The sequence below is a fragment of the Halichoeres trimaculatus genome, unplaced genomic scaffold (assembly GCF_033239565.1).
Source record: "Halichoeres trimaculatus isolate MK-OKI-2021-1 unplaced genomic scaffold, fHalTri1.1 fHalTri1_scaffold_19, whole genome shotgun sequence".
NCBI lineage: Eukaryota > Metazoa > Chordata > Actinopteri > Labriformes > Labridae > Halichoeres > Halichoeres trimaculatus.
The window spans coordinates 648,271-672,585 of record NW_027437197.1 but is presented as its reverse complement, the minus strand read 5'-3'; the positions used below and the strand labels follow the sequence as shown (position 1 = coordinate 672,585).

The 24,315-nt window shown below is 45.0% G+C and overlaps 1 protein-coding gene across 7 annotated transcripts in view; it reads right to left on the bottom strand.

Annotated features, from left to right (window-relative positions):
• The window catches only part of dachd (dachshund d), a 134,042-nt gene that overhangs the window by 28,204 nt on the left and 81,523 nt on the right, over positions 1–24,315 (bottom strand). The window contains exons 6-8 of one of the 7 annotated variants that reach the window (XM_074695171.1): positions 6,100–6,271; positions 4,537–4,724; positions 4,295–4,426 (exon numbers count right to left, since the gene is read on the bottom strand). In XM_074695171.1, coding sequence (XP_074551272.1) covers positions 4,295–4,426; positions 4,537–4,724; positions 6,100–6,271 — 492 coding nt within the window. Of the gene's footprint in view, positions 1–4,294; positions 4,427–4,536; positions 4,725–6,098; positions 6,272–24,315 lie in introns of all 7 variants that reach the window. The other 6 variants (XM_074695175.1, XM_074695177.1, XM_074695176.1 and 3 more) reach the window with 6 other exon arrangements.

The following is a 24,315-nucleotide window of genomic DNA, read 5'->3' as shown; positions in this document are numbered from 1 at the left end:
GCGTGGCGCTCAGACTTCCCCTTGTTTGTCAGCTACCTGCTGTTTCACGAGACAGAGGCTTGTCGAAGCTTTGGCCACAGACTTTCTGTTTGAAGCAATTCAATTAGTCTCATGTGAGATAACACTCTGCTTTCTACTCGCCCCTTTTTTCTCACACAACTTCTAATCTCACACTTTTTTTCTTCTTCTTGGGCGAAATTTGGACAAAAAATAATCAAGTTCAAACAACAGCCCCGGAAAGAAAGCGCGGTAACCATCTGGTTCCCGCGCACTCGCTGACACAACTTCGGAAACGGGCTTTTTTAGACGACAACAAACAGCCTTTGTCCTTCATCAGCAGAGCGGACATGAAAAAGATGAGACGTGTTGGTGGATGTGAGTGATGTGACATTATAGTGTGTGTCTCTGAGGTGTCTGGCTATTTAAATCGCCTCCCTGAGAGCGGGGCAGCATCCTTCCTGCGCTGCTCCTCGCTCTGCTCCTCTCAGAGAGCATAGCTAGAGATTAATTTAATGCTCTGCCAGGATCATAAAGATCAAACAAGTGGAGAGATATCATTAAACCATTGGAATGTTATCTCATTTATCTAAACAAACTGATGCGGCGAACACGCCTAATTAAAAAGCTCGCCATAAACAAAGCGGGGACGGAGCGGCCTCTCGCTGCTCCAACAATGGGACACATTTATTTTATTAATCTAATGCATCATGTATCATATCATTACAGTTCAATATATCTATCATTAATTTTATTCCCTTCACTTAAAGCTTTTATTGGAATTACTTTGGTTATTAGTTGCTCCTAATGTATTGGTTACCTCTGAATCTGGCGGCTACAATCTCTCTTATCTCGCTGCATAAACCTGTGCATGTTATTCAAATTGCCTCATTTATTATGATAGCTTCCTCATGTAAATTGTGCTGACTGCTCGCCCTTGCACAGTCCTCATTAGACTAATGAAAACCTTCAAACGAAAAAACTAAACAACCTGCCAAATAAAGGTCTGGGGTTATTATGAAAATTACAACTGTGGGAGCCGGGAGAAGCTCTCTTCATTAATTCATGCTCAGCAAATTGGTAACTAATTTAGTTGCACTCCTCTGCATTAATGGGTTATTTTATAAAAATGTTTTCCGCAGCCTGAGACCTCTGTGCACACGCTGGAGAGCCCAGAATCCTAATCAAGCCCAGTGACATATCAGGAATGGACAATCTCCCAGATAATTCGCCGTGTTTGTGGAGGAATATGTGCGGGTCAACTGGACGGAGCTGCTGCTTCCCACTGGTGTGTGTGTGTGAGTGTGTGTGAGTGTGTGTGAGTGTGAGGCTCTTCAGCTGAGGAGCCAGATTTCTGCGACTGAGGAAACATTGAGTTGATTTAGTGTGTGGATACTCGGATAAAGCGTCTGCTTTTTCTGTTTGCGCTGCTCCTCTGTTCACACACACTCTCACACACTCTCACACACTCTCACACACACACGCAGTTAGACAGTTTGTGACCCATAAATTCAACTCATGATCCTGCTAATTATTACTATTCACTGCTTCACACCCTGTGAGTGAAGGTCTAACACTGATCTCCACGTCAGCGCGGCCATCAGGGAGCGCACAGCCCCGTGATTTCCACAGTGGGTTTAATATCATTATCAGCCTCCCCCACCCTGCCTCCCCCACACACCCTGCCTCCCCCACCCAGCCCCACTCAGCACCGCTCCAACCAAAACCAACAGAGAATACTAAAATCTATTATTTGCTTCATTTTGTATTTAATCCGACGCGCTCGCTGGATTTCCATCTTTGAGCTTTTCTCATTTCAGTTTTTTTCAGGCAGATTGGGATGAAACAAAGTCAGGAAGTAAAACTGAAACACTTCCTGTGGACTGAGTGCTTCAGATCCAGCCCTGAGATTAAAAACTGAAGCTGGATCCATGTTCAGACTTTATTTAGTGTTTGTTAATCTCTCAGTGTTCGACCTGTGAGTTTCCTCTTTCTGGTCCCCCTACGCTCACCTCTGGATTTTCATCAGTTTCTGTTCTTCTGTGTTGTTTTTATAAAGTTTGGATCAGTCTTTTTGTTTCTAAGTTATACTATTGGCCTTTAACTTCCACATTTAGAGATGAGAACAGGAAACCAGGAGACAGAGGAGAGTGTGACCCTAACCGCTGGATCACACTGCAAAACCGGACCAGTCCAGAAAATATCGACGTCATGTCACAGAGTGAAATTTTCAAATCCCAGAGTCTGCGATTCAAAAAGCTAAAATCAAAAAAAGTTTCATGTACAGAAACAACAGCCCTGGAGGGGATAAAGTAACTTGTGTTTCTTCTTCCTAATAACAAGCTAAAGTCAAAATGCTGCTTTTTCTGGCAAAAATATTACACGTCTACAAGACTTCAAGTTAAATCAATCAGTCAATATTCTCCTGTGATCGTCATAGTTCAATAAAGATGTACTATTCTTCTCAATTCATGCTTCAGTCTGTTTCATTTCATTATAACATGTAGGCCTGGCCTTCAAACTATAGGATGATACAGAATGATTTATTAATTGTTTTTAGTAAATAATGCAAATATATATATAGAAATATATAGAAACGGACTCCAACCGAAAAACTCTGATATTGGTCTGCATTCACGCTTTATTCAGAGAATTTTCAGCGCGTTACTTTCACACAAAAACACCGCTAAATAAGGCTCTAGTTCTCACCCTGTCTCTTCGTCCTGGCAGACTACCTGCGTTTGTTTATATCTGGCACGCCGCGCGCGCGGACTGATACACTAAGCGACGAGAGCCTCGCAGCCAGCTGTGGCTCTGCATCGGAGGTAGCGCCGTTTTACGCCACGATGAGAACTAGAGCCTTATTTAGCGGTGTTTTTGTGTGAAAGTAACGCGCTGAAAATTCTCTAAATAAAGCGTGAATGCAGACTGATATCAGATTTTTTCAGTGGGAGTCCGTTTATTTGTGTTTTTGGTCAAGTAAAATATGGCCCCGTCTGAGTGCAGAGGAAACCGGCAGAGGAGCAGGGAGGGGGTGTTTGGTGCGAGCGCTCTGGGCTTCTGCTGCACAAAAACACTGCTGTAGGGGTAATTTCTGCCCTAAACCCTGTTATAGGACCCAACTTGTTCCATCCTGGAGGATCACTTTAAGGCTTTAAACAAAGTTCAGTGTTGGAGTTTGTTTTATTCAAAATTTTGGCACCAATATTTTCACTTTTACTGTAAATTAAAATCGGCTAATATCGGTATCGGCCTTGAAAAAACACATCAGTCCATCTCTGATTTCAGGAAATGAAAGACAAAAAAAAGGCCTGAACTGTTTTTGAAGAGTAAAATAAAATATGAACTTCTTTATACTCTTGAAATAAGAACGATATCTTTATACGGTGAACACATCTGGATAATTTAAATTTTTTATTTGTCAGAAAATCTTTGAATTTATGACACGTCACATTTTGTTGGAAATGTCATGAATGGAGCAGCTAAAACAAAGATGTTTATCTCATTAAGCTTCTCTGATTAAAGAAAAACTTATTAACACACCTCTAAACCTAAATGCAGGTTTGTTTATGTTCAGGAAAGCATCTTTAGATGATGATTTTACTCTAACAACGATAAAAACTCTTTGATTCTGGCTCTTATAAAATCTCTAAACCATCCGTCTCGACTGTTTTTCTGATCCTTACAGCAGCTCTCTTCAGATCGTTTCCTTTTCTTTCTGAGGATCTTTTCTTCCTGGTACCTGCGTTCCTCCACACCTGTTAACTCCCGCAGCAGAGGACACCAGCCCGCCGTGAATTGTGGGAATTTATGAACTGAAAGGATGAACTGAGCTGATGCAGATTCAGTGAAAACGCGTCTTTCTTCAAACGTCCAAGGACGAGTGTTTCCTTTTGTCTGGTGGAGTGTTCAGCGTGTTTACAGCTCCGTGTTTTTCACTCACACAGATTTTTATCATCCCTCAGTGGTCGGTGAATAAAGTTTTTATATTTAATTTGTTTAAACCTGAAGGAAGATGGTTTAGTGATGCATTAGCTCATGTTGTGACGTTAACTTGATGCAGATCGTTTTCTCTTAACAAACCTGCAGAGCTCCTCCTCGACTCTGTTTGTCTTTATTTTAATTTCTAAAATCAACCTGGAATAAGAAACTCCAGGACACAGCTTTTAAAGCTTAGCTTAGCTTAGCTTAGCTTAGCTTAGCTTAGCATGTGGAGGCTGAGGAGAGGAAGTCAAAGGTAGGAAGAAGAAGAAGAAACTTCCTGACTCTCTGTTTATTTCATCAGCTCTGGTCTCACCTTTGTCGGTGTGCAACCTCTTGGCTTCGTGGCTCATGTCGTGGGCCAGGTCCCCCTCTTTGGGCCCCGGGGGGATGTTGGGGGACAGGCCGAGCAGGGCCTGGTTCATGGACAGACCGTTGTGGTGTACCGCTGTGGAGGAGGACAGACAGACAGACATGAGGACGGAGGAGACGTGCACAGACTGTATTTGTGAATTGAGTGAGGGATGTGTGGTGGAGCACGCGGCTCTTTGTCTTCACCGTTTCTCTGAGCTGTGAAGTTATAAGGAGACGTACGTATCCTGTCTGAGGAGCTTTCTGTGTGGGCCGGGGAGCTGGACACGCTGCTGCTGCGGTGGGACGAGGGGTGGCTGCCCGGCCTCCGGTGGTCTTCTAGGGAGGGCGCGGGGGAGGGGCTGTCCGGCACACGTTCCTGCAACCCCAACAGCAGCAAGCGACACACAAACCAAATAAATCTCCAGCTCAGGAGGAAAGAGTCGATCACGACACACCGAGAGTTCAGGAAAACTAATTCAGAAACATGTCTGAGGACGGGCTGGATCTGATCCCAAAGTTTGGGGATTGACTCACTTAAGTTTCACTTTCACTTTCTCTTTTTTCTTTTCCTTTGTTTATTTTCTTTTAGATTTATTTTTTTCCTCGGCACAAATTCATAAAAAATTATAAAAAAAAAAAAATAAATAATAATATAAAATAAAAAGATCAGGTAAACTTCCACCAAGTTGAGGTTTGATCCTTTATGACGGAAGAAATGTGAAATAAACTGAGGATTCAGTGACGTCATGATGTAAGATAAATACACTGACTTTAAAAAAGTTATTTAGTGCAACCAGCTCATTTTTATCTAAATAATTTTAACACTTGTTTTAAACCATTTTGCTTTCTTTTTGAGAGTCTAATCACTTCCTGACTCTACCTCCCAACATATTTTACAATACCTGAAAAAATTCACAAAAACGTCAGCTGTCAATCATCGTTAAACGTGACGTAAAACCTCGTTTTTAACCTCGTATAACTAATAAAAATGAAACTTTTCTGAAAAAAGAGGACTTGAATACAAGACAGCCAAATGATATCTTCAAATCACCACAACAATCAGACGTGAGAAACATTTCTACCAGGTGTATTAATTTGTTAAAGTTTGACCACAGCCCATCTGGAATGACTGGAGAGATGGATTTTTTGACCTATACTGCAGCCAGCCACCAGGGGGAGCAGTTTTTGTGGAGACCTCACTTTAAGTCAAACAAGATGTCTTTATTTTCTTTTTACAGTGTATGGTTTTAATGAGAATCGTGTAATTAGAGGTTGGAAAAGTTGAAAACTTTCTGACTTGGTTTAACTCTGAAAAATTCAACGATCACAAAGTTTGACCTGAGTTGAATTAACTTTAAAAAATCTGAAAGGAAAGTTTTTCATGCACAATTAATTTAGTTTTATTTACTGATCATATTTCAGTCAGTGAAACCTTTCTGAGGCAATGAGTTGCTGTAATTTTTTTCCATTTTAATAAGCAAGGTCGACTTCTCAATGTTTTACAGTGTAGTGATGCTGCACATTGATGATTTTTTAACACTTAAAAGAAGAATAAAAATGAGGTAAAACAATTAAAAGAAAAGAAAAAAACTTGAATAAACTTTAAATAATTTTTTCTTTTTTTAATTTATTTATAGTTTTTTTTATTTGAGGGTTGAGGCTCAGGTGGAAAGGATCTGCAGGTCGTGTTTCCTCCATAATGTTTTGTCGTCTAAGAGTCTAAGCGGCCTCTCTGACGTCTGGTCTGGTCCAGTGTTAAAATTTACCTTTATAACAGAGGTGACCATTCTGGAGGGCAGGCTCTGGCCCTGTGCGGCGGCCGCCATGTTGGCGATGGTGCTGAGGTGGTTCATCTGGCTCATGGCCATGGTGACGGAGGCGGGGGGCAGGCTGACCGGGATCAGGGGGTGTGGCATCATCATGAAGGGGAGCTCCAGACCTGGGACACACAAAGAGGTTTTGGGTTAGGAGGGCGGCGGGAAACTTTGAGCAACCCCACCGCCACCGCCACCGCCGCCGCCAGCGTCCAATAACAGTAAAGCTTTCCGCGGCCGTGTCCATTAGGAGGAAAACGGAATAATCTGAATTAATCACTCCTCTGGTATCTTCCCATGTTAACATAATAGGCATAAATGTTTTACAGCACACGTTAATAATAGATACTACTGCAATAATAATAAAGAAAAGGGCGTGATGACTGTACACACAGACATCCAAAGACCAAAGTTTACACAGCCATAAAGATGCATCAATTATTCTGCGATGAATAAAAAGAGCACATTATGGAGATTGTCTCAATATTTACATATAAAAAATATCTCTGTAAAAACAATCTTGAAAGCCATTACCCAAATGACTAGTTAAATGTGCTAATGACAAACAAGTACCATCAGACGGCGGCGCGGCGATGACTTTAGGCTAATTATAGGCGCCTGTATTCAGACCGCAGAGAGGAGAGGCACCGAGCGAGACCAAGAAGAGAAAAGTCACTTTCAGCTCGCACAATAATGGGATTTCATTCCTTTTCTCTTTCATATGCACACAAATTATTCCATTACAACATCAGAGATATCCTACAAACGCTGTAAATTATTCAATTGCTGCCTGGCTAATTGGGGAAATTGATCCATTAGCAGTCCGAATATGTAAAGAACGGCGAGCGACGACAGCGCCGCGCTGAGACGGAGCCAGGCCCGGCTCGCTGCTTCTGAGCCGCTCCATGAAAACAAGCCAACTTTCAAAGGACACGAGCGCAGACAGAAGGTCAAAGCTAGGTGTCTGTACCCCCCCCCCCGCGCTCCCAAACACGGCCCCCCCTCCATCCCTCCATCCCTCCTCCTCTGCTCCCCCTCTGCTCCCCCTCTGCTCCTCCTCCTCGGGGACTTTGAACTGGCAGGATCAAAAGTGACTGGGAACAGTTTGGTCTCATTCCTCCAACACTCAGATGCTTTTTCCTCCAAATGCTTTAAAGAAAACCTCATAGACACTATTGGATCTGATTGAGCCTCTCTGTTGATTTTTCGCTCCTTTTTTTCTCTTTTTCTTGGCAGCTCGGTTCAAGGTAAAAAAAAAAAAAAAGAGAGAAAGAAAAAAAAAAGCTGCGTGAAAGAAAGAGGGAGAAAAAAGATAGTGCACTACAGAAAGCTGATCCACAAAACAACTCCACTCTTCTTCTCCTGACAAAACATCAGTAGCCAAAGGGCAAGGAGATCTGCATGGCGACGCCTCTAAAGAGAAGGACACAGGTTGAAAATGAAAGGACATGAGAAGTACTCCTCTCTGTCGTTCGGCTCCTTCTCAAAAGAAGCATTGATTTCCATAAGAAAGATGGCATGCAGTTTCTCAGTGGCGAGTATTCCCAAACAATATAAAGCAGGGGAGATTAAAGAAAGGCGGAAGCCAAGCAGCACCTTGTATCAGCGCCTGGGCTGGAGCTCAGACTGAATCAATTACCACTCAGCAGGCTGAGCTCAATTAAAAAACACCACAGAGGGCCTGATTGCAGGGGTACTTACTGCAGGACAGCATGGAGAGGTTTCGGCTACCTATCAGCCTTTCAAGGCCACTCAAGGGCCGGAGAGAAGAGACTTATTCTGCCTCCGAGGTGGATACATTACACCCATTCAATCAGACACAGACGCACATGAAGAGGCGTGTTCTCACCCCGCCACTAAACTCCCAGGGAAGGTGAGGGATCACCCAAAAATACTCCCCGCTCTTTCTGTGCGTCGTACTCGAGGGTTTTTGGACCTGGGTGATGTGCCTCCACCTGACAGACAGCGCTCAGGGAAACACTGGCCCTCTGTTTGCTCTGAGGGGTATTAGTCTCGCTTTCAGAGCCCGTCCGGCCCCTTTCATGTCACCCCATCCTGAAGCAGTGTTTCCCCAATAAAGGCCCATTCACGGCGCTGTGGGGGAATGTGCCACCGACCAACCGGGCTCCACCGCCGCCTTTCATTGGCTGCTGAAAGGAGCCAGGTGAGGGGGATAACGTGTTTTTTTTTTAAAGTTAAGTGTTTTTATTCATATGCAAGTTCTCCTCATTTACTGGATTTACTCCTGATTGTGAAACAAGGTCACTGCTCGCTGTTCGAGAGCAAAGGAGGAGAAAATAAAGCATCCTGACTGGACTTCATTCCCCTTTAACACATCCTAAAACTTACACTGCTGAAAATTACACATTTGTCAAACAAACCCACTCATTAGTGAAGCTAGGAGGGTGAGCAGGACTCAGGAAGTCCAGTCAAAGGTTATCTCTGCCATTTACCATTGTACAGTTTTGACGCCAAAATTCCTCCGTCACAATAATTATTTCTTTTCTTTCGAGAGTCGAATCTCTTCTTGACTCTACCTCCAGACATATTTTACAACCCCCGAAAAAAATACACAAGATCGTCAGCTGTCAATCGTCTTTACACATGACGTAAAACCTCATTTTTAACCTCGTATAACTAATGAAAACAAAACTCTTCAGAAAAAAGAGGACTTGAAAACAAGACAGCCAAATGATATCTTCAAATCACCACAACAATCAGACGTGAGAAACATTTCTACCAGGTGGATTAATTTTTTAAAGTTTGACCACAGCCCATCTGGAATGACTGGGGAGATGGATTTTCAAACCTATACTGCAGCCAGCCACCAGGGGGAGCTTTTTTTGTCGCAACCTTACTTCAAGCCGAGCAATTTGACGTCCATTTATTTTCCTTTGAGTTGGTTTAAACACAACTCAAAGTGTTTTAAGGTAAAAAGATAAAACATGGGTTTTAAAAGAAGTAGACGTAAAAAAATGAATAAATAAATAAATAAATAAAAAACAATAAATCGTCACAACAGCAAGGAAATAAAATATTGATAAGATGTTCCTGACCCCTACTTTCCCCCAGATACACAATCTTTATGTTTACGTTATGCACAACTACTTTTTTTCACTTTTGCACATGTAGACACTTTTGATTTTATATTCTTAATATCACTTTATTTATGCTCCTGATTTTTATTTATTTTTCTATTTGCACCAACAGATGAAGACTTATTCCTAAAATCTACTTGGCAATAAGTTTTATTCTGATTCTGATGCAGGAAATCTTCATTTTTGCCACAGTGTCAACAGGCAGTGTGATCAGATTGTCCATGATGTGAGAATTAACCACAAACCTCTAGAGCTCCCTCTGCTGACGGTTTGTGGTAAAGGTCATAAACCCCGCCCCCTCTAATTAAAACAGATGAGAAACGCGTCAGACTATAAATTTCAGCCAACGTCAAATCTGCTGTGATGGTTAATTCAGTTTCACACATTACCTGACGTGAGAAAGCTGATTGGTCGACAGCTCTGAACTCACCTGAGGATCTAAGACCTCTCAGGAGAAACAGTCAGACCTGGGAACCCAGCACAGAAACAGGGTCTGAGCTAATTCTTAATCAGAAACAGGTTTCATGCCGTCATCAGAGCGGCGTGGTCAGAGCGCGTCAGACTCATTAATCACCTCGCCCCGTGGACGCTGCAGCGGGCAGAGCGTCAGAAACATATTTGTCAGTTTGCGTTTATCTCCACTTCAGAAGTTCAGACCTGATGAGAGGTGAATTCCCACACGCCCCCCCCCTCGCTCCTGAAGGGCATAAACAATGCGTTTGGAGTAATTTACCTGAAGTAAGCCTGAGGGACCTGCAAAGGTGAACTCCTATTTACCATCATTAAAACTACAAATCACTTAATACCAATATAAACAGCTCAGCTATTATGTCGAGCAGAGCCGGGAGTTCACGCACGGATAAGCAAAGATCTGAATCGCCCGGGATGAATTGAAGAATTAAAACAGCCCTCGGTAACAACATGATTAAAAAGCTGTTACATCAGAATCAAAGCGCCGCGCCGCCGACGCCGACGACGGGTCGACGCTCAGAAGAAGGACGCAGAAACAGAGATTGAATGTTTTAAAATGATTAAAAAGAGAGCAGTAATTTATTTAGATGACAGAAATGATAACCCGCAGTGATTTGTGCAGCACTTCATCTTCATCTAAACAGACTTCAGCCGCTGGTGGACGCAGGCTCTGCAGAGGAGGACCAGAGAGGAGGAGAAGAGGAGCAGAGGAGCTGCTTTAGCCTTAACTCTGCTGTGGACAGATTTCCCCTGACAAAAATTAAACTAGCTCCTACTTGGCACTTTATTATCTCTTCAACTGAATGATTTATTGTTTGTGGAGCGAAAGAACCAAAGAGAGGGGGAAGATTACATTTCCAGCCAAAGCTCAGACCTGATCTCGTTTTTTACTCCCTCTGTCCAGGAAAAAAGCTCCCGACAAACAATAATGTCAGCTGTAATTGATCGGAGGTCGCCGGCTGGGCCTGCAGTAAAAGCGCACTATTTAAGCGACAATCGGCCCCGCGCTCTTCAGACGCCGGCTAATGAAGCTGTCTGTCTGAGCTATTTACCTTCTCTTAAATGGAAGGGGGAGATGTACTGTAAGAGACAGGGCTGGAGAGGATCTGCCTCTCGCTCCTGTGAAATAGGACCTGCACATGCCTCAGGAATGTATAATTGGTTGGCGCAGCCAAAGCTGGGATCCGGTGCTAATTAAATGACTTGTTTAAAGCCTATCTGTCTTTGTTTGGGGGGCTCTGGGCGCTGAACAATGCTGGTTGTAAATGCTGTTGTCAAACAAACATTCCTGCTTATCCTTTGATTTGAATTGAGCAGACAAAGGGCTGATTTGCTGGGGCGCTAAGCCTTTGGTTTTCCTGGTGTTGAGATATTTCTCCTCCTCTGATCTGTCAAACTGAACAGGACCATTCCAGTCAGGCGGCTAAATGAACTGACTTGCTGCACAATGCATATGCAGCCCGCCGCCGCCGCCGCCACCACCGTTTGCAAAAACAATCTGAGTTTTTCCTCCTAATTGCGCCTGTAAAATGCCCCCATGTCGTGTACGTATTCCTCCAACAAAGGTGAGGCGGCGGCGCGCACACATGGCGGCTCTTTGTTGTGGTCGTATCAAGGATTTGCACACCGGTCCCAAAAGGAAATGAAGGGCTCATGACAGAGTGTCTGTCACGCAGAGAGACATTTAGAGGTCTCTCCGTCGCACTAATCATCTATTCATCTTTACTCCAACTCTTAATCTCCTCCAGGATCGGAGATGGAGCGGGCCCGATGGCCATTAGATCAAACATGAGACACAGACTCCATAAATACACGCCACCGCCGCTGCTCTTTACGCCACGCCACTTTACAGAAAACACAAGCACATGCTAACATATGCACTAAACACACACACACACACACACACAGATGGCAGGTTCAGTGAAGGCTGGTGAGTCCTGGTTCTCATTAGACCAGGAGGGGGGGGGGCACCGGGCTTTGATGTAGCCACCCACAGCCCCTCAGTGTCATTGAACCAAACTTTGAAGCCTTTTGTGTTTACGCTGTTAATGCTGATAATAAAGCAAACATCTTGCCTTTGTTAAATACCTGCACACACACACACACACACACACACACACACACACACACACATAAAAAGATGGCAGTAATGACGTGGATGTAAACATGAGAACACACACTCAGACAATGCTGCAGGAAGTAGAGACATAAAAACACACACAAACAAAAACCTGCGCGGCTGATTGGACGCTTTTCAACGTATATGTTCAGCACAGCAGGGTGAACACACACACACACACACACACACACACACACACGCACAGATTCAGGTGGGCAGAGACTCCTGCCAGCACGCTCTCCTCGTGTTAGAAAGCAGGATGAGGAAAGATCTCTGGTTTGATGAGGTAACATAATTGCTTTCCTTTCCCAAAGCGCTGGAGTGAAACATGTGGAAGGAGTTATGACGGAGACAGACAGAGGTGTTTGTCCTTTAAGAGGATGAAAATCTAAAGCAGGCAACTTTTTACGGGATAATTTCAATCCTGGGCTCTAATGGCACGCATTCCTTCTGGAAATTGAAAGATCAATCATGTGGTGGCAGATCAGAAAAAAAAAAACTTCTCGCTATCTTTGAGGAGGAAATGCAGCACACGTTTCTGGCCCCGCCGAGCTCCTGCTCCAGTTTTAGCTGTCTGTTTGTCTCTGAGCTGAAAATGTTAACGAACAGGGCAATAATCAAGCCATATGCTTGCATGTGGCAAATCTCATTACAGTAAATGACCTTTACCAAGCAATGCCAGCATCCTGTGCTCCACAACAGCCAGCGCTCACGAGCAGGGGGAGACAATGGCGTGGAGGGTTCAGTTAACACAATCACTGAGGAGGAGGAGGAGGAGGAGGAGGAGGAGGAGGAGGAGGAGGAGGAGAGCTGGGGCCTTCAGGATGCATTAGCAAACACCGTTTCCCTGCTTCTCTAATTTGGGTCGGAACCAGGCTCACTTTACATTTGTCAGACATCACTCCTGATAAACACGGAGCGTGGCAGAGACGGCGAGCAGCGGCAGCGTGTGATGGCTGACGGAGAGCCCGGGAAAAGTGCTGCGAGCAGGAGAGGAGAGGAGAGGAGAGGAGAGGAGAGCAGAAGGAGAGAGGAGATATTAGCAGCAGCTGTTACTACTGCGGCTGCAATATATTCAAGCCCAATCAATAAAGCTCGCAGAGACAGTGACACCCCGGCAGACACAGGAATCATTTTCATCTGATACTTAGCAAAGGCTCCCCTTTTAAAAAGATTGCTTTCACTCAATGACAACCAGTTGTCATTTGACTAAAGCTCCTCAAATGAAATATATTGACGAGTGTTATCAATCACAGCCCACTCTGCCGTCATATCGCTCCGAGGAGGAGGAGGAGGAGGAGAAGGAGGAGGAGGAGGGGGATCGGTTTGCATGTGGTCATCAGATCATCTGTTTTAATTACTAAATTAGCTTCACTACGTCCTGGGCGCTACCTTCCTCCTTACAACCACCTCATGAGGGAGACTCTGCGACCGTGGGCGGAGCTTATTCCACCAAACGTCATCAGATGGACTCAGCTATTCTGATTTGTTTTTTTTTTATCTCATTCTTTATTTCACCCCAAAGACTTTAAAGAAGCTGCTCTCCTTTGGTTATAGATGTAGAAATCATAGAATCTGTCCACAAACTGATCCAAACACTCTGATCTATAATAGCACCAGATCTTCACCTGATCCTCTCGAGCCTTAAACACCAAGGTTTGCCTATAGCTCCGCCCCCAAGAGGCCTCCAGTGCACCGTCCAATCAGAGGCACAGCTCAGAGTCATGTGACTGACAGGCGCCCTATAGCTGAACCCGAAGACCTTGACGCTACCAATATGGCCGCTGTAGTCAATGTGCTTTATTTACCATTTCAGAAACAGACAGGTGACATCAGGGAGACCAAAGCTCCGCCCCCAAGAGGCCTCCTCCAATCACTGGGAAGGGGGGCCTTAAAGAGACAGTAGCTTAAACGAAGTGTTTCAGACAGAAACTGAAATAATAGTTTTCTGAGGGGCTGTTTACACGACAAACATTTGAGACGTAGCGCAGGAGTATTGTTGAGTTTCGGCCTCTCGTATATTTTTAATTCTTATTTTTTTAAGATGTTTTTTGGGCTTTTTATGCCTTTGATTGGAAAGTAGAGAGGACGGTGGACAGCTTTAGCCGACCAGAGACAGAAACTTTTAAAAACATCCTCAAAAAATTTTTTTTCTAAAACACTGCTGCCAACGTTTGTTGTTAGCGTTTTTTGGGTGTGTCTCTACACTTATATCACCACCTAGAGGCCTGGCATGCAAACTACTTCTCAGGCCCTCAGTGTTTCTGTGCAAAACAGATTTTTTTCGCTGCATTTTTTACTTTTTTAGATGAAACATCATTCAATTGAGGCCTAAAGCAGCGAGGAGAGAAAAATAGTTTGTTTTATTTTGAGAAGTAGATCTTCTTGTGTGTTTGTTGTTGAATTATTTTGAGTTTATTTCATTGTATTGAATCTTATTTATTTCTCTTCCTATATTTTTATTACTAACTCTATTTGGGGAGGGATCTTTGATAAGCACACTTCGGGGTTTTTTTAACCTCTCCTGCACTATCTTGAATTTTCTTTTCAATGCCAATGTAACTGTTTCTAATTTATGGAGCAAATAAATAAAATAAATAAAGAAATAAAATGAAAATAAATATAGAGATACTACGGGAGCCCCAGAGAGACAAAATAAAGACTGAAAAAAGGCAAAATACCTTCTCTTTAAGGTTTCATTTACTTCCAGTGATGCTGTTTTTAAGATACTGATACCCTCACAGAAATTAGCCTCTGATGCTTCCAGCAGAATGATCACACGGACCAATACCAGAAACGACCTCTGATGAACCTGAGATAATACATCAGGAATATGGATACAGATACAGAGCTGACTGATATTTTCCAAATCTGTGAATGGAGCTAAAACTACTATGATAATCAGACTTAGCCTCTAATCACGTCCAAAACCTGGAGTCATGCAGATATCAGCGAGTTTATCTTAAACCAGCCAAGAGTCGACTGGTTTTAGATAAAAATACGACGAGAAGACGTTGAAAACCTCCAGTGTGCCGACTCTGTGAGTGATTAAAACACTGCTTTAGTTCCTCTTTACTCTGAGTGGAGTCATTTCGTGGTGTTTGTGTTTATTTTGAAGGATTGTGGATCAGGTTTAGGAGCAGCACCTCCCTCTGTTTGCCCCCTCCTCCTGAAGGACAGGCTCAGATTGAGAAATTCCTCCACATTGTTTGAACTTGCTGGCTCTCCTCCTCTTTATCTGCGTCCCCGAGGAGCGGCGGTGCGATGGTGAAGATGTCTGGGCTCAGGAAGGCTGATAGCTCTATTCGGATGAGGGCTCCCATATCATAATTGAGGAGAAACACCTTTCTGTTGAGGAGAAAGCAAAGCGCTCATTTCGATCTCTGATTCTGGGGCTGATTGCTGCGCTGGCTGCGTTTTTTACAGCGTAATCACAGCAGAGGAGACGCTCGTTTTGTTGTCATCACTGTTTTTGTGTTACTGCCGCGTGCTAATGTTCGCTCTTAGAAATAATCAGAGCAAAATGAAGCACATCATGTTCAGGCTGCGGCGCCGCTCCGTCTTCGCCGCCACCGCCGCGTTTGTGGAAAGCGCTCCACATTCTCTGCAATTACACGGCGTGCATATTTCTGCATTACTGCGACCTGCGAAAGCTCATCATCACTGAAAGGTTGAATGTCATTTATTACACGTATCACATTTACACCAAGTGACATTGTCTTTTCAAATTGTGTTGATCTCTTCACTTTCAAAGGTCAGCCCCTCTCCTGGCTAAATTCAACCTGACAGAGAATAGTGAGGAGGGGACAGGCCGACGCATGCATCACCCTCGCATCAAAGCGCTCCAAATTAATCCATCCAATTAATGAAGAACAGGCCTAATGCTGATGAGGGATGACAACTCCACTGGTCAGTTGGTTTTTTATAGCTCTGCCGCTGCTATTGTGAAGTAACCACAAGAGACAATCAAACAAATATTTCCCTGACACCAGCGTCGTCTGTGCTCCTCCTGTCTCCTCCTCATGTCTCCTTCTCGTGTCTCCTCCTCGTGTCTCCTCCTCGCTCAAACTCTGCTGCCACTCAGAAGATGATAGAACTTGATATGGATCATTACAGAAATAATGTCTAATCAATCCGCTCCTGTTATTCTAATCTATTTCTGCAGTTGTCTGTGTATTTTGCAGCTTTGCACCGAGTCATGCATATTCAAGTCTCAACGCCGATGCTTAACAGGCGACGCAGGCGGAATGAGAACGAGGACATTAGACTTCATTAAAAAGAGAAATGATTATCAGGTTTATCTTTTGAAATGTCTATTAAAATGTGTGTGTCGTTCCTCACTTATCTGTCACCTGGCTCCCAGGAGCCTGGCAGACTAATAGAGAGACGGTGAGGGCCAAAGCCCAAGAGACGGACCGACAGAGAGCCATCAAGCTCGGTGCTGGAGCTGGAGCTGTCTGTCTGCTCTGCCACTCTCTGTCGAGCTGCGTGTCTCACTCCTCCAACGCTTTAACGGACTCTGCTTTGTCCTCTCTGTGTCTGAGAACGCAGGAAACAAACTGAACCGTGTGGTTACGGCGCGAGAAAGAAGTGTGTGATACGTCCTTAAAATGAAATCATTCAGCCCATGGCTACAGTCCTCTCCAGAGCTTCGGCTGACAAAGGCTCCCACAAGAGAGCTAGAGAGGAAGATGGATGAAGTTGCCCCCAGACACTCATATCAGGTCAGCGTGTGCTTTATCCCCTAATGGTTAAGGTTAGGATTGAGTAGGGGGTGATACCAGATCTGAGCCCCAGGGCCAGTGTTCGTGGAGAGGAGCAGGAAGTAGCCAGCATCGTGGCCCACATTCAGCATCTCTGGGCCACCAGTGTTAGCCGCAGCTAGCTGGTTGGAGCATGCAGCTAGCAGGTTGGAGCGTGCAGCTAGCAGGTTGGAGGGTGCAGCTAGCAGGTTGGAGTGTGCAGGTTGGAGGGTGCAGCTAGCAGGTTGGAGGGTGCAGCTAGCAGGTTGGAGGGTGCAGCTAGCAGGTTGGAGGGTGCAGAAAGCTGGTTAGAGTGTGCAGCTAGCAGGTTGGAGCGTGCAGCTAGCAGGTTGGAGGGTGCAGATAGCAGGTTGGAGCGTGCACCTAGCTGGTTGGAGTGTGCAGATAGCAGGTTGGAGGGTGCAGATAGCAGGTTGGAGCATGCAGCTAGCAGGTTGGAGCGTGCAGCTAGCAGGTTGGAGCGTGCAGATAGCAGGTTGGAGCGTGCAGCTAGCAGCTAGCAGGTTGGAGCGTGCAGCTAGCTGGTTGGAGCGTGCAGCTAGCAGCTAGCAGGTTGGAGCGTGCAGCTAGCAGCTAGCAGGTTGGAGCATGCAGCTAGCAGGTTGGAGCGTGCAGCTAGCTGGTTGGAGCATGCAGCTAGCTGGTTAGAGCGTGCAGCTAGCAGCTAGCAGGTTGGAGCATGCAGCTAGCAGGTTGGAGCGTGCAGCTAGCAGCTAGCAGGTTGGAGCATGCAGCTAGCAGGTTGGAGCGTGCAGCTAGCAGCTAGCAGGTTGGAGCATGCAGCTAGCAGGTTGGAGCGTGCAGCTAGCAGGTTGGAGCATGCAGCTATAGTAGGTTGGAGCATGCAGCTAGCAGCTAGCAGGTTGGAGCGTGCAGCTAGCTGGTTGGAGCGTGCGGATAGCTGGTTGGAGCGTGCAGCTAGCAGGTTGGAGCGTGCAGCTAGCAGGTTGGAGCGTGCAGATAGCTGGTTGGAGCGTGCAGATAGCTGGTTGGAGCGTGCAGATAGCAGGTTGGATGTGTCCTTCCACCCAGAGAGCTTTATTATTAGAAAGGACATAAACAGACTAATTAAATCGCAGCAGTGGAGCTGGGCTGACAGCTGGCGCAGAGAGTGTGACCAAACAGATCCTATCAAAGAGCAGAGTCTGTCTGCTCACACACACACACACACTCACACACACACACACACTCCTCCTGTAACCATACAGACGTGTGTGGCTCTTAATTTCTCCCATTTTAGACTTGTGTTTATTCTATAATTGATGACTATCAATTTTCCACTCTAATTTCATTCACACACACTGTCATCTTAATGTCTTATTTATCTGTGCGAGCGCCGCACATCCATGCGCTGATATGATCCAAAATGGTACAAATGCTATCCAGCAGAGCAGTAAACACTCCAGTAATTAGTGCACGGTCTCCAGGCTGACTCTGCTCGGCTCTGCAGCGCGGCCAAGCACGGACCCCATATCGAGAGGAGCCCGGTTACGCATTGATCTTAGAAAATTAAGGCTAACTGCCCCAGATTGCGGCGTCTTGATGTACCTTCTGGATGAGCGATGTACTGTTCTGCTGCTGTTTGTAGAGTAAACAGGATGATTTGGAGTGGCTGAGCTTTAAAATGAATACATCTTGAATAATTAATGGCGGCCCCTTAAAGCGCTGTTATCGGTGTGACCGCAAACGTAAAACCACTGATGATGAGAAAATATGGTTTTAACAAGTCAATAATGGAGAGTGCAACACCAGCGTGCAATCAATGCAGCTGCAATGTTTGCAAACAAGGAGCTGAATTATAACGCCGATAATTGATCCTTCCCATTCCTGCTCCTCTCCCTCTGATGTCATTGTTTATCGATCACTTCCTGCCACTGAAGGATGATGGGAAGTTTCAGTTTGTTTGGCTCTGACTTTTGACACCTCCTCCCCTCCCCTCTCCTCCTCTCCTCCTCCACCTTTCCCTCCGTCTCCCCCTCTTCCTCCGCCCCCCTTCTCCATTTGAAATTTGCAAGCTGTAGCAGCAGCTTAACCAAAAAGGATTAAGTCCCATACCCAACTGAGAACACAGATAATGCTCAGTAATTGGTAAAAAATGAAGATGAATGGGACAGCTAGATAAGGACCAATTAGCTGCTGGGAGTGTACAGCTGTGGTCTCCTCACAGAGCGCTCTCAGGGGCCAAGGCCCCCTCTCCCGCTCTCACACGAGCATGCACAAACACACACACACTCACACACACACACACGCACGTGCATGCAAACATACAAGCAGGAGGGCGGGGCTTGCAGAAATTAGCCTGATGACCCTGGGAAGAGAGAATGATGCTTCCTCATCATCTCACCCGGAGCCTTCCTCTCCCGGCGCCGTCAGGCAGCACTCCAGGTACCTGTCACCATCCGTCCAGCCTGCGCCTGCGCCGGCGTGTGGCTCTGTCTTGGCGGCCTGGACCGGAGCCACAGACGCCACAGACACCACAGACACCAGACAAAGGGCTCTCAGGGTTTGGATGGAGTGTGGTACCATGCTTAGACCTGGTGCTGCAGGTTTAGGACGGGTCCAGCTCGTGGTTTAAATCTGACTCTAACGTTTGTGTCGTCTCCTTTAAGCGCGGCGGCGGCGGCGGCGGTGGCTCGTTTGGTCGGCGTGGCGTGGCATCATCTGGCTGATGACAGTGGAATTCCCATATCTAATTACAAACAGGATTTGGGCTCCATTAGACGTGTGTGTGAGGAGTCAGATGAGTGGCAGGGCAGCACCCAGCGGCCAGAGAGGGTGAAAGACAGGAAGTCAGTGAGACGAAGAGGAGAGGAGGAGGAGGAGGAGGAGGAGGAGGGTGGAGCTGACTCTGCTCGGCTCTAAAAACACTTTGTTTTCCTCTCACAGCTGGAAAAAAAAGCAATTCCTCCTCTTGAAATTGGCAGGTGTTTGTTAGTGGGCAGCTGACAATATTTTCTCTCCCAGTAATGAAGGTTGTGGCTGGGGTCAATGCACTGGGAGGGAGCGGCGGGCTGTTTATCCCCCTCAAGGCCCAGCGCCACACGTGTTTTGCTTGGTCTGTGATCTGTAATTGTGGCATTTCCTGAGAGGCGCAGGAACAATCCACATTGTGCTTTGAGTGAGGAGACCGCGCTCTCCTCCTGCTCCTCCTGCTCCTCCTGCTGTAAACTGATCTGCTCCTGCTCGCGCTCAGGATGTTTGGTTATTTTCAACCCACTGCTTTTCTTTTCCTTATAATTAATAACACTGATGCAAACAGGAAGGTCTAATTGCAATGAATATTTAATGCGAGGGAGAAATATTAGCCTGTTCAATTTACATCAACACAAAGCCGGCGTCGGGCAATCCAACTCTACAAACAGAACAGAGTGTCCTTCACCGGCTGCCGGCGCTCGGCTCGGCTCGGATCAGGCACCTGTATCTCAGCCCCGAGGAGGGTTTCTTTCAATAGCTGCGTCTCGTTTAATGGCTCCGTGTCTTTAGTGCTGTTATCAGAGAGCAGCTCATTATCATATCAAACCCTGCCTCATGATTTGTGTCAGCAAACGTGTCCGTGTGCTGAGTCTTAGGGCCAGTCCTCACTGTCACTCTCCCCCTTCATCTTAAAAAACGTCTCTTAGAAACAAGACGCCACTCCATCCACGCTACGTCATCTCCTCCTGTCTCCGTCTGTGGTGGTCAGAGCGACTGTTTCTTCTTCCACAGCGAACACGTTCGTACAAAGTGAGGATAAACTGACGTCAGATCAGGGAGAAACATTCACAGCAAACAGACTTCACCACCATGGATTGCGAGATAAGACAGCTAAGCTAGGAAAGCTAACACTAAGCTAATGTTACAGTACTCGGAAGCTACTGTAACATTAGCTTATCATAGCTTGTGTAGCTCCTGAATGCAGCTTATCTATCTACTCTGACATTGGTGCAGTTATTATTAGCTATAGCTAGCTAAAGCAGCGTTAGCGAAATCGTCATAACGAGCAGCTTCAAAATAAAAACAACAATTCAAACATGGCTGATATTTACACAGAGGAGCAAAGGATTGGATATCTGTTGAAAAAATATCTATATCATGGGAAATTTGTCAAACTCTTTGGTTTAAAGCGAGGTCCTGGTTTGTCTTTGTTTCACGGGAGAGTTGTATGGTGGCCTGTAGGTGTCAGACAGTTTGCAAAAGCCTCAACACAATGAAAGTTAAGAGGACAGTTTTCCTAACAGACACAGAAAAGTTGATAAAGTCAGTAAATAACAGTTTTCTTTTTTAACTTCAGCTATGATAAATATAGCTTTAGCTTTTTAGCTCAAATATAGCATTGATGCTAACGTTATTGTTGCATAAAGCTTAGTATAAGATTACATATTTTTCCGATAATAAAAAAATATACGTACGATAAAGGATATCACAAGGTGAGACTCCTACTAAGCTTTATGTATCATAGATAGGGATGGGTACTGAATCAGGTACTTAAATAGGTACCGATGAATTCTGTCAAAAGTACCGGGTACCAATTCACGTACAATCAAAAGGTACCACGTTTAGGTACCTGAACGCATCTTAGTGACTGTGAGGGAGAGGAAGAGGAGGTGATTTTCCATACTGGACTTTAACACAACATTACAACGTTATATACTGAGGAATAAATATGTTAAATTAAAAATATATATTTATATTATTATAAAACAAATTGATTTTTTTTTACTGTATAAACACAAAAAAGTACCAAAAACTGGTACCATTGAGTACCAGTACTGATTGCCAGGTACCAGGCATGGGTACTGTATCATTTTAAATGTGAAAGGTTCCCATCACTTATCATAGAGGAAGTTTAAAAAGAAAATCATTTACTTACTTTCACAACTTTTCTGTGTTTGTTGTGATAACTAACCTCCTCTAACTTCTGTTGTGTTTTTGCTCTTTTTTTCGTGTTGTAGCTTTGCAAATCATCTGACACCCACAGGCCACCGTAGGACTGGGACACCCCTCCACACGGGCTGAGGGTAGAGCTGGGCTTGGCCCTGAATCTGAGCTGCATGTCTGTAAAAGTAGAGTCTGTTTCCTGGGAGCAGCTGAGGCCTGAGCGTCTGAAGCAGCGTGAAGTCGTTCCCTGTGAACCCGTCCTGACAAAGCTGCAGCCAAACGCGGCCCCCGCCACCCACGCCACGCTGAACCCGCCTGTGATTTGTGGGTTTGGACTGCGATTGAGAGCTGGACATATTAGGCATTCAGAGTCTAAAATAGTTTATGGAAAGAGGCCAGAGTGCGCCCCGTCAGGAATGTTAAACAATTCGTGCTTCCTTGTAAGTCGCTTCACATTTTGGTGAAATCACTGAATGCTTTTATTAAAAGCAAACATGTGAGTGGGAGCCCGGGGCTGGATGAATAAGACAGCGTGCTGCGAGCTGTGTTTCATGGCCCCGCCGCGCAGAGCAGGCCATATTTCTCCGGCGTATTATCAGGATGACTCCTGCTGGCCACCCTGTCACAGGAGAGTGCTTGATATAAACAAGAGATTGCTGCGACACCCGGTAATCAATATTAGGATGGTTTCAGTACCAAACATCATTTGTCTCTGCGACCATTCCTTTGACCAAACGAAGCATTAATTCAAATCATAAATCTGAGCTGATTTAAATCCGGAGAGAGGCAGAGAGGGGCCCCTGTCTGACTGCCGGCCCCTAATGATTTATTTTCTACATTTCTGCGAGCGAGAGATTTGTCCATACTCCCTGACAGGTCACCTTCAAACGCCAGTGGCAGACTGTTCATCACCATGCAGACGAGCATCTCATCGCTGCGAGTAAATATTAAAGGAAAAGAATCCAATTGATTGTGGATGGGGCCGAGAGGCGTCACTGCCATATATTTCACTCAGAGAGCTAATGCTGAGGCCCGTCCACGCACCCCGAGCCGCTCCCCCCGAGCCGCTCCCCCTGCCAGAATTATGATTCCAGCGGGAGCCTGTGTGGCTGGCTGTGGGCTCAAGGTTACAATTTAAATTGTAAAAAGATAAAACAGTTTCTTATTAGCTCCATTGCCGTAGCCTTGCTGTTGGTACTCACATTTATCTTTATTTCCGTGACCTCGTCGCCTCGTATTCTTCTCTTTTTTACATACTCCATTCTCTGGGAGTGATGACCTCACACTTTATGCATTTTGCATTGTTAAATCTGCTTAGACACACTTCCTGTTTTCATCTCCCGCTCCATAAGCTCCAGCGTGTCAAGTGCTCCTGATGAAATGTGTGCAGGAGTCCACTCATTTATTACAGCGGCTGAATCAAAACCTCCATTTAGGAAGCAAAGCCACAGGGACTGCGCTTGGTTTGTCACTTGGAGCTGCAGAAACATACATTATCTTTCTCTTTAATACACTAAGTGCTTCAGTCTCATATTGTAGAAATCCTTCCACGTTTTAGGGCCAATAATTAATTGAAATGGCACGCGCCGAAAACCCAAACGCTCTCACAGAAATTCAATTAGGCCGTGTTAAAAGCTGATAGCTTTGGGAAACTGCGTTCACTTTTCACTTAGCTGTGAGGAGTTTTTTTAAACACTGAATCAAGTCTTTAAGAGGAAACAGGACTTACCTCTCTGAGGGGAACAGACACCGACACAAACAGAGAGAAAGAAAGAAACCAAAGAGATGGAGACATTACGGCTCCACCAAACGGTTCAGGTCGGTTCGTCTCAGTACGTCACGCAGTATGTGGCGTTTCCTGTGACTAAAACCAGGACAAATCCCCAAATCACCGACACATACCATCCCACTTTTTGGTTCCCTTCTGTTGGGGTGACAGACTAAACCGATCTGACCCCAGAAGGTGGAGCTAGAAACACTGCAGCTCATTGATTGGTGGAGCTAATGGTCACTTCCTGTGTGGCAGCGGGGATAAAGAAACAAAGCTACAAGAGCCACATGCTAATCACAAAGAAGACGAATTACTGGATGTCTTCATCGCTGCTCTTTGTTTACTGTGTCACGTTTTTCTTCTTCGTTGGTTTATTAGCGGGGTACACTGAGTCACGCTGCTATGGCGTCATGCTATCATGTAGCCGACGAGGCCATCAGCATCCAGCTTTGGAAACACAAACAGGATCAGGTTTTACTGATCCGACCCGTACCAAACTTTACTGATCCGTACTGGACAGCTTTGGATCAGAGGTGTTGGACTGAACTGATGCTCTGACGTGGATCCAGGTAGATCACCAGGTAGGGATGGGAGTCAATAAGATTTTGTCAATACCAATGCCCTTATCGATTCTGCTTATCATTCTGATTCTTTATCGATTCCCTTATCAGTTCCTGTTGTGAATTTTCTTGGTACAAAAAGTAGCTTTACAGGTTTTCTGTGTCAACAACATTTAATTGAGTTTATACTGTAAGTGAATAAAATGTAACTGGTCCCTGAGTCTGGATATTTCTGGGCATAATTAAACAGAAAAAGGTCAAAATTTCACACAATGTGACGTTGATGTTCTGTGTTGTGATATATTAATAATTCAAGTAGGCCATCTAGTGTCTCAAAGTGGTTATAGCAATAGTTTAAGTTGTTTGGAACCTTTCCGTAGTTATGAAGTTAGCCATTAGCCTTTCATTAGCCTGTTAGCTTTTTACATTTGAAATTCTCAGTATTTTTACAAAGAGTTGATGTGATATGTTTCTGTGATGAAAGTTGAAATTCTGTTATACTGATGTATGCTAACTGCTAGCATATCAAT